Source organism: Paralichthys olivaceus, chromosome 8 (genome assembly GCF_024713975.1).
Source record: "Paralichthys olivaceus isolate ysfri-2021 chromosome 8, ASM2471397v2, whole genome shotgun sequence".
Lineage (NCBI taxonomy): Eukaryota > Metazoa > Chordata > Actinopteri > Pleuronectiformes > Paralichthyidae > Paralichthys > Paralichthys olivaceus.
Genome location: NC_091100.1, coordinates 1863315 through 1874757, shown reverse-complemented (window position 1 = coordinate 1874757; position 11443 = coordinate 1863315). Strand labels below are relative to the sequence as shown.

The 11443-nt window shown below is 40.9% G+C and overlaps 1 protein-coding gene across 1 annotated transcript; it reads right to left on the bottom strand.

Annotated features, from left to right (window-relative positions):
• Nucleotides 1-5279: 5279 nt before the first annotated feature.
• On the bottom strand, nt 5280-11010 carry atpv0e2 (ATPase H+ transporting V0 subunit e2). The gene is made up of 4 exons (XM_020107787.2): nt 10875-11010; nt 9900-9947; nt 8417-8512; nt 5280-8032 (listed from the first exon to the last, which is right to left on the bottom strand). The coding sequence occupies exons 1-3, from the start codon at nt 10976-10978 to the stop codon at nt 8419-8421; spliced, it is 246 nt and encodes an 81-aa protein (XP_019963346.1). The 5' UTR covers nt 10979-11010; the 3' UTR covers nt 5280-8032; nt 8417-8418.
• Between the last annotated feature and the right edge of the window lie 433 nt (nt 11011-11443).

Below are 11443 nucleotides of genomic sequence, written 5' to 3'. Positions count from 1 at the left end.
GGAGACCTAGCCCCACTTAATTGTTGTTGTTGTTGTGGAGGCTTAGCTTCACTTGGTTGTTGTTGTGTTGTTTACACAGTCAGTGGCTGTAGCTACGTGTTTAAAGATGGATGAAGCAGTAGTAAGTGACCTGAACAAAGTGTGTCAGCTCTGTGTGTGTGTGTGTGTGTGTGTGTGTGTGTGTGTGCGTGAGGGGATGGGGGGGAATGGGGGGGATGGTGGGTGGAGCTCACAGTAATCCTGTAGATCAGCTGTCAAAATAAGAGATTCCGGCTGAAGGGGCTTCAAAATAAAAGTTCACATTAAGGTTACGTTGTCCTCGTTGATAATAAGAATAGAGAACATGTACATAATACACAACTTCAACTACGGAAATATTGTTTATATAGAAATGTTATTCAGAAACGTGCAGTAGTACAGGATGATCATATAAAACTGTATTTATACAATATATCTGCTGATTAGACTTTTTCAAGGTATATAGATGGATATCATATATGAAATATACTATATTGTACTGTATTTCCACTGCTCTGCTCTAGTGACCCATTTATTAATCTGAAGTGTATATATATATATATATATATACACATATAGTAATATAGTAATATAGTATAGTAGCAGCAGGATTACAACACTCAGTATGAACACTAGTATATACTGAGTGTTGTAGTCCTGCTGTTACCAGATGTAACATGCAATACTTAAGTGTAAGGAAACATAGTAAAGTATGAATAGGACAAACACTCATATATGCAATTTAAAAGTATAAAGTATTAGAATATGATGGGTATAGTAGTGTTTCATTTTTTGACTGTTTTATTTACCAACATACGGATTTTTACAGCTCCACAAGAGACGTTTTTAGTTTTACTCGGAAAGGCACAGTCTGTATTTCCGGTTGTGGGCGGTTCATTTCTCGCAGCTTGACTTTTGAGGGCGGAAGCGGATATGGTGTGTGTCGACACAGTGACGTCAGAGGGGCGGGGTCACACGACCCGTGTCTGAGGACACCGGGAGAAGTGAAGCGGTGAACCCGCTGACCCCTGCAGGGCCCCGGGGCTGAGGCTCCGCTCACACCCGCTGCCTGGAACCGCTTCTCCTCCGTGTGCTCAGCCCCGTCAGGAGGCCTCCACAGCGGGGAGACCTCTCCTCTAGAGCCGATCCACGGATACTTATGACTTTAGTTAAAAGTAAGAGAAATAAAGATTATACTATTCTTTAAACTTCCTCAATAAATCCACTGCAGCTCCTGGTGATGAGAATTGTATTTATTTAATAATTACACTATATTACATTATAATCCCTTCTCTTTGTGAGGCAGTTATACCAATATATAATGTGGATATATGGACCATTATTTTACAGTTCAACAATAAAATTCATCATAAATAATTATAAATAATAAGAAAATAGAACTACAACCTAATGTATAGAGCTTGGAATGATAAAATGGGATGAAATGTTTTCATCAGTGCGCAGCTTTGACCATCAATATTAACATTTCTGTGAAAGTCTAATACCAGTTGATTTTTATCAGCTAATAGATAAATCAGTCAGGCTCTGGTGAATCTCACACCTATGAAAGACCGTGGATTTCAATCACCACAAAACCTCAACTTAATAACTCCTGTGTGGTTAGGTGTACCTAATAAACTGGCAAACGAGTGTAAATAAGAAAGAGAAGTTGCAGAATTTAAACATTTATCATAATAACACATTTATTTATATTAGAAAACATCATGTGGACAGCTAACACAGTCTGTTGTATGTAAAAACTAAAAATACATGGAATCTATGAAAACACTAACTACTCAGCTACAAGTCAATATTATATATGGAAATATTTGAGTTGCAATTTCCTCAAATAAACTAAATATAAATTCCTGTGATGACAACATTGTTTGTAGCATCAATGTGATTAAGTATTTTTAAATATTCATGTATAATTTGAGGCTAGTAACAAAAACGCCTCCCCTGTCTGGTTATATTATCCAAAACAGTTTCCTAAATGTACTATACTAAAATATTGCAATCTGATATAAATACATAATAAATCAAGTTGATCATTTAACATACTATATTTTATCTTCAAGTTTTTTGTGTGTATTTACAACATAGGCTTCTCCAATTCTTCAATAACCAAAACTGAGGAATCTGCTAATAAATTCTATTCTTAGCTATGAAACATGGTGGCTGAACAATAAACAGCCTCTGTGCAGACGTTGAAACAGTGTCTGTGTAAGAAGAGAGATCATATGCATCAACAGACGTGTGCAGCTGCTCCCTTGTGATGAAAAGACGCAGCCTGTGTTATTTAGGCCAGCTCATATACCGTTTGCATAAAGATGGTTAAATCTTAATGTACTCTCAGAGGAAAGTAGGTTGTCATGGAGCATTAGCACATTAAGCCACATTTTATGAATATTACAGAGGATAAGCCGCGGGGCGTTTGTGTGTATCTGTCAGTTACAGCCCATATGTGTAGGCCTGTGTGTGTCCCTAAATAATGTGTATTAATTTGGCATAAACAGAAATGTAGGCCGAGGTTTGAACGTAACACACTTGCAGGACAATAGCTCAGTTTTTGGCAGCATTTCCTCAGAGCGTGAATTCAACAGCGTTATCCGCCCTCATCTTCCTCTCTCAGTTGTGACCAGAGGACAGAATAAATCACTGTTGTTCAATCACTCACCAGAACACTGCGGCTTTTTCCAAATGTCACACAGACTTAATGGGCTGTTTACTCATTAATCTGCATCCACAGGGAGACGGCAAAGCTGCAGCGCCGCTCATCTGTTTGCAGCTGTGAATTATAGATGAATGTTTGTCCTGTTAATGTGAGAGGACAGCGGAGCAGACACATCACACTCGTATTATATAAAACATAATTATAACCCGGCAAAAGTATTTGTGCTGAGCTGACGGCTACATCACAAGACTATATTTTCTTTATCAACTCCAACAATAAGTATTCATGCAACATGTTGCTTCATTATTTTGTAAAACGCATTCTGCGATTGATCAAACGTCACAGTGACCATAAGTGAAGCCAAATCATCCTGATCACCCCCTGGTGGCTGGCTGCAGTACAGGTCATAAACCTCACCTCCTCCATGTTAGTGAATGGGACCATAGACTCAGTCATGACGTTTCACCCTGTTCTTACATGAACACTTGATTACAAATCAGTGTTGTAAGAACAAGACCAAAACCATCTGTGACACAAATATATTTAATATTCCACATTTTATTTTGGTCCATGTCTCATCTGCTAAGGAGGAGGCGGGGTTATGAAATGAACTGCAGCCAGCCACCAGGGGGTGATCAACATATTTTGGCTTCACTTGGAGTTGTCACAGCGTCCGTCTTTATTTACAGTCTATCGTTCAGCAGCGGAGAGATATTAACCGAACTTGCTACCAAGTGGATCAGTCACAGTTGCGTCTCATATCATCTAGCTACATTTCTCTGGTTATATTTTAGCATAAACGACTACGACGTACCTACATTGTAGATTGAGTGCAAAAGTACAAGTGGGTCATTTCTCTTGAAGCCAAACAAAGATGTGTAAAATAAAAATGCAGTTTTCCTTATTTGGTCACCAACGCCAGTTCTGCTCAGCAGCACTAAGCTCAGTGCTGCCACCAATGGCTGGGAGCTGTATTACAACAACATTAGATGTGAGGCTATAAAACACAAAACGGTAGCTCAAAGAAAAATAAAATCACAAACAGCTATTTAAGTGCCGCCTCGATTCTCTTTATGTTTTTCAAGGTGCATGACCTGTATGAATTTCATTTATTCTTTAGCCTCTGCACCGACACCCAAGCCTGTTTTCTTTCTCCTTAAAAAGTCTGATGGTTAAAGGTGATATGTGGAAACTTCTCTGCTGCAGATCTTCGGTTTACAGCAAAAAATATCCTCAGTTTACAAAAACTCCAACATTCTGCAGGTCTGTGTGCATGTGTAGGATATAGACTGTCAAAAACAAAGTGCAGCTACAAAACTGTGTTGTATTCTGGTTCCAAATGCACTGAAAAAGATTATTATTTCAAGTGGTTGCACACAATACATTTATCTAAATCTAAAGTATGAAGTCGTTTTTGTTGATTGTACTCATAATTGTTTAGTAGGCCTAATTTATTAAAAATATTTAGTTTGAATGAGCCAGAATGAACGAGGGACAGAATGTTTTTTCAGTGTGCAGCAGTAAAATGTAACATACACGTGAATTAAAAAAAAACATTTTACTGCACTGTAATTTTAATTGTTTAATTCTTGAATTTCATGTCCTTAATAATACCTTCATTATTTTGTCCACACTCAAAAGCTTCAGTATTGAGTACGTTTTCAGTCATTCTCCTGCCGTGATCGGAAGAACACAACATTTTGGTGTTTTGTGTAACTCTTTAAAATATTACATACAACTAATTTCAAATTTAACTATTTTGAGCTTGAGTCCTGTTTGTGCTGTAAATCATGTTTATGATGGAACAGGTCAATTTATATCTGAACACAATCATTACTTTCAGCCTCATGATGAAACGTTATCTTACCTTTACGTCTTTCGCTTCTTTTCCCTTTAGCGTTTTTTTCCCCGATCAATAAAAGAATCAATTGATTATGAGCAGGTCGACACTGCAGGCTTCGGGTTTCCAGCTCTCTGGTGCAAACTGTTGAACGTCCTCCCGGCAAAATGTCTGCACCTGATAGATGAGGTGAGTTAGATGTATGAATCATGCATGCGCGCCTCCCCATGCACATAGTGGGAGTTACGTGTGAGGGAGTCAGCCTTGTCCTTGATTGCCAAGGTAACTTCATCAAACTGCCACGGTCCTTCAACCCTTTCCCCAGCAGTGTTTCGACATCAGCAGGGGAAGTGACAACACAAGAGTTGACACTTGGTGCTTCATCATTTTTAATTTTCTCCTCCGCACAAACTCACACAGGACTCAGCGATAAAATTTATCTCCAACAAACCCCCTGAACCCCTCAGATATTAACAAGAAACAGAAATAGCCAGTTTTGTGTGTATATGTGTGTACTTGTTTTTGTGTCCTCGGTGAGATAAGATTAAACTTGTGTAAGGGTGAAGGCTTCAGCGTATTCGTGAAATGCTGAGATACACAGAGAATCATCAGTAAAAATCAAACATCTTTGTGTTCCCAGGATTTTCACTCAATCAGGTGTGTGTATATATATTTGTGTGCGTGTGTGTGTGTGCACGTGTGTGTTATCAGTGCATCAGTGCACATTAATGACCTCATCAGACTCTATGAGACATATAGTGTCTTTTATTGGGTGTTTCAAATATGATGCCACTCACACAGAAGCACTTCACACTAATACAAGGTCACATGAAGGAACTCATCTGCACCAACAATTAGATCTGTCATTTAGTAGATTTTGTTACCATGGTGACTCTGAACACACACACACACGCACAAATCTCTCTCCATCTACGTTGCCAGGAATAATTTAACCAATAAAACAGCAGCTGGTTTCCAAAAGAACCAGAAACGGAAAAGAAAATCATCACATTTTCATGGCAGGTTCACACCCAACGTGTTCGGACGGGTTCATGTCCAGTCTGGACTGTTCGCTCTCTTTAACACTTAACAAGTGAGAATAATTTGCTCTCCAATGACTCGCAGATAATGTGACTCTGTCCCTCTGGACGTAGACTGTGATTCAAATAGGAAACAAACTTCAACACACAACATTGTTTGTGGATTCCTGTGACGACCGGCAGTTAATTGTTTGCGACCCTGATAAGAGGAAACGAAGTGAAAGTAAATCGCTGTCTGGACCGATGCTCAGGAAGAACCACGCAGGGAGAGCCGGAGTCACTGGACCCGGGATTGGATTTGTTTTGACTCCACCAGCTCTGTCGTTTGTGGCCCTGCATGTTAACGTCTCACCAAAGGTCCTGATCAGTAAATGAGCTTCTTGGTTGGGACTGAAAGTAAACACCAGCAAGCGTCAAAGTCAGCTTTCCCTAGACTGTAAATAAAGATGGACGAAACGTCGGCTCCAGTTCTGTAAGATGACGGCGTTCGCATCTGGAATATTTTGCGCAGTCGTGATCAGAAAGTGGAGCCATGGTATCAGGGTCCTGTTGATACACTGGCCAATCAAAAGTCGGTCTCAGTTGTCAGTGGTAGAGTTTGTATCTGGAATATTTTTTGTATCGTCCATCTTTATTTCCAGATACGATCAGATGTGGTCACACCCTATTTGATGCAGGTCTTCTCTTTACTGACGGACTCTACAGCACGCTGATGTTAACCCTCCTGTGTGTTCACTTTTACATGCACGCCACCAACACAACTACCAAAGAGGGCTGGAGGAAAAGATACAACGCAATTTGGTCTTTCTAAAAAGTAGCTGTATATTGGCTTTGATTCTTTTTTCTTTTTGGCTGAAGCAAAGTGGTTTGGAAGAAGGGGAGGGACAGTGTCAAGGAAGGGAGGAAGGAAGTAAGGAGAGAGGACGGGGTTCTCGGGGTTGGATATGGGGCGAGGGAGGTGCAGTTGTGGTGATGGCGGCAGCTGAGGAGGCAGGTGTGTCACAAACCAGCATCTTATTCAAGGCAAACATTAAATAAAATATACAGAAAATCAGGAGAGATCATTAAATGTGCTGTTTTGCGGCCGTATGACAAAACTTTAAAGTGTCATCATCACTCCGAAAACCACGCGGCTGCTGTTTATCGGCTGATCTGAGTCAGCGGATTGCAGAAGGTGTTTTTTTGTGAAACGCAGTTTTTTCTCGTTGCTTTGTGAACACTTCTAAAAGCATCTTTTCTTGCTGCTCCTTTGCGGCTGAAAAGACGTGAGGGGGTCACTGTGCCTCGACGGGCTGGAAGCCCCCAAAAGAATTCATTAGGCCAAGTTTAAACGAGGGGGTTTGGTGAAGCTGCTGTTTGAAAGGTCGGCAGGGGGGTGGTGGCTGTGTGGTGTGAAATCTGAAATAAAATAGTGGAAATGTCGTTAAATCTATTGGCAGCCTCGCTCGGAAAACGTGCCCCTGCAGTGCGACCCACGACACATCTGTTGCACACGAGAACAGGCAGAAAAAAAAAAACCAGAGGGTCGAGGGGGAGCGGGACTGAATTGTGCGACGAGATCACCATGGCAACGAGGACCTCCGCAGTGTGGAGCATGAGGGGAATGTGGAGGGGGGGTTCGTGCTTAAGTGGTCGAAAGAGGAGGGAATCACTCTTCACGTTCTAAAAAGTTTTTTAAAAGAGATTCTCACGGCGGCGGGCCAAGCAACCCCAGTGATTTCAAACATACACACACACGCACAAAGACATTACATCACAAATAATCACAATCATCTAACAAGACCGGGCCGACACTGAGGTAATTGCAGCTCACGTCAGCGTCCACCGGGCAAAATAAATACAAACACTCAGAAGTTCCCTGACGGCAGCGACACAAAACTGAAAATGTAAACAAAAACACAGGATGTTTAAGGATTGCACATTTCAGAGAGGGAAGATTAATAACCGACAGAGGATGTCATGGTTTCACTGAGAGACAGAAAAATAAAACAGTCTTCATAGTCGCTCACGAATCCATCGAGTGCAACCTTGTTTTAAAACACACATGTCCCAATAAACTCTGAGGCAACATCCACAATACTGAGTTTTCATAAAACAAGCTTCATCCACACGTGGCGTTACACGTCACGTGGCTATGTTGTTTCTGTTTGTTCAGACGGACGCAGGACACCAGACGCATCCGTCGCAGAGATGATGTGTTCTCAGACAAAAACGTAGTAGTTTGGATGCGGCCTAAATGTTAAACATGCTACACACTATACTTAATATTCCTCAAGGCTGCAAAGACGACTGACGCTGAAATTTGAGTAAAAAAAAAAATGCAGCGACATAAGAAATCTTCCATCGGTTTTGCAGACTGGAGATGTGGAGTTTTAAATGTTCAGGAGTTATGTTGAAATCAAATCCACTGAACTAGAGGAGGGTTGTGAGGAATGATGGGAGGCATCACATGGCACAGACCTGGAGAGGAAGAGCAGAAAGACGCAGTGAATTCTATATCATCTGTGCATCGTGAACATCAGGTGCGATCATCGCTGTTGACTGTGAGGCTCAGAGAAGAGATGCGAACCAGCAGGTTTCAGATAAACACTTTCTGCGTGGACCAAAGCTCCAGTAGCTCGGAGCGAACGTCCCTTGAAAACACATCATCATCATTTCATCATTTCATTTCACCAGGCTCATTTTTGTTGATGATAAATATTCAGGCCTGAGTGAAACTTCGAAGATGTTTCTGATTTACGAAAGAAAAACAGAGTTTCTCTGTTTGTTCTTATTTGTTTGTCTCATGTTGATAATTCTCAGGTGTTAAGTTGCAAGTTGTATCTTTAAATCGGACGAACTGACCTTTACTCCCAGAAGTAGCGCAGATACCATATCGTCTCATTCTTCAGCTGAGGGCCGAACAGAGGGTTGGCCTGAGCCAAGATGGCGACCAACCAGCTGAGCGAGAGAGAGAAAGACTCATGAGTTGATACGCAGGCTCTTTAACTTTCTCCTCAAACCAGAGACTGTTAATAAAAATGGAAGACATGAAGTGAAGCCAAAGCATGTAGACCCCCCCCCAGGGCTTGGACCAATCGAAAATATCTAAATAAAATCCAGTTTGGTTGTAGTTTCTTGATTTTGATTTCCATCCCATAATCATTAGCGCGCAGAATCTGACTCCGTCTGATGGCAGCATTTGTATCCTGGATAATGGGAGACGTGTCGTCCATCTGTATTTACAGTCTGTGCGTCACACCAATAGATCACGTTATTAATACTTTCACTGTGACATAAACACATAAATACAGAAACAACAGATGAGCTTTGATTATTTTGACATGATCCAAAACCTAAGGAAACTCTGGTGCGGTCGGCCGAGCTTCAAATCAATAAATACAGATGTCTTCACTCTCAAATCTGTCCAGTTATAGATGACATTGAATTTCTAGCTAAAAATGTCATAACAAAAAAAACCCCTTCCCACTGTAGAAAGTACTACAAATATTTGTCTCAATTTAGCATTTAACACATATTAAACTGTGTAAAACTACATATAACAGTTAGAAAACTATATATACTTGTGTCAGAATATTATTTTCTCTCACCCCTAAATTCCTTGTATTCCTGTATTTATTGTTATCGACTCAACTTTCATTACTTGTATTCTCCTCATGTTATTTTATTATTTCAACATTTAAATCTCTTTGTTATTTTGCACAAGGTATTGTTGTTTAAATGGACGTATGATTCAGTTTCAGAGAGGAAACTTTACTTCCACCCCACTCCTGTGTGTTATAAATAAAACCTTGGGTGATTGTAGTCCGATTCCTACTTTTACAGTTTGAGAATCAGCCACTTGCTTTGATCTCTTTGTTGTTGGAGGGACGGTCATCATCTGAAGGAGCTGGAGCGCCCTCTGGTGGCAGATGTATGAACCTACATGGTCGTCCTCCACTACTTCGACCACACTTTGTTTTTTTTACAGGTTTGTATGAGCCTGAGCATCACACAGAAACTACTGAAGGAACGTCCATGAAACTCGGAGGAAGATGGAACATGAGCCAAGAAAGAAGTCGCTTAATGTTGTCATGGATCTGAATATTTAACATTGACGTACAATACAAAACGATTTGAATGTGTTTTGCTTCTGTTTGTGTTCTTCCTGTCGGTTTATTTATTCTGGATGTTTCTATTCAAGGTTTTATTTTGTTTATTTTATAAGATTTAGTCCATTGCGAAAACATTACCCTTAAAAAAAAAAAACATGCAAAGTTACAGCAGCGTCACAGCAAAGAAGAAGAAGAAGAAGAAGATGAGGAAGAGGAGGAGAGTTTTTACTTACAACAGGTAGCAGCAGACGGCTGTGAGGATGAGGCTGGTGACGATGACGCTGTCAGAGAGAACAGAGCCGTCAATCACACGCCTGAACAACGATTGCTTCTGTAATACTGTTGATCATCATCACATGACAGGATGTTCATACTGAAGCGATTCTCGTTTATTACGTCTAATGTTTCACCTCAGTCCTGAAAAATGAAACCATGACTCTGTTGTGATGAATCTTTGTGAATTGTTTCCTTTTAACCTTCTGGTTTCTAGAACTTCAGCATCATCACATAATGACCCAGCCCCCATAACTCCTTTATAATTATTATAATCAGTTTCCTGTCCATGTTCCACACGTGATTTAAAGTAGAGATGAGATGACACATGTTAGTTAGAAGTTCGCCAACAGTTAAATTAAATTATTAATAATATGATGAACACTACACAACAATTAGACACTGTTTGATTAAAAAGAGTTTGACTGTTGAGTGAGTGTAAACATGACCAATGTTTCTTCTTTCATTCACACTCCTCACCCATGATCTGTTCATCTTTTCCTCTTGTTTTCACCCTTTAACCTTAATGACACAGTGTGGGAATAGATGATGGAGGGATGGATGATGGAGGGATGATAGAGGGATGGATGATGGAGGGATGATAGAGGGATGATAGAGGGATGGATGATGGACAGATTATAGAGGGATGATAGAGGGATGGATGATAGAGGGATGGATGAAGGAGAGATTATAGAGGGATGGATGATGGAGGGAGGGGTGGATGGATGATGGAGGGGGAGGACGCAGGGTGACGCGCAGGGCCTCCATCACGAGCAGGAGCGCGTTCATGTATTAACAGCGATGCCGCGCATGGATCCACCGGTGAGTTAAATAACGGAAACATGAAGCAGCAGCTGGATGAGACAGTTTGCGGAGGAAAGAGAAATGAAATCTCCGTTAATTGAAGCCAATTAACGGCGGAGGAGACCACCTACCCCCGGTTGGGTCCTTTGGGCACCAGAAACGGGGCCACGACCCCCACCAGCCCCCACAGGGTGGTGAAGCAGATCATCGGCAGCGCCAGAGAGTGAGACACCATCGCTGCTGTCCACAGAAAACAAGAATCTGGATGAATGGACGCGGATTCGTCCCCGAGACACACGAAGCTTCAATGGCGGCGGAGACACTGCGTCCTCTGCTCCAGGAACACGCCCTGTTCAGCCGAGGAGCTACGTGATTGGTCCAGACCGGTGAGGCAGCGGGCTCCGATTGGTGCAGCGAGCTGCCAGTCAGTATTACAGCAGGAGGGATTGGAGCGTTGTTTGTGTGACAGCAGGTGTTTGTGTTTTTATTATCTACTGATCATCTGACATTTGATTTACTCACAGGACGAATAATAATTCTAACAAGAACACTAAATATATTATTCTTATTATGAAATTATCATGATAATAAAGATAATACTATTAAAATTTTACTATTATTAAGATAATGGTGATAATAATGATAATTATAGCAACAATGATTATAATAATCATAATCATAATCATAATAGCAGAAGTAG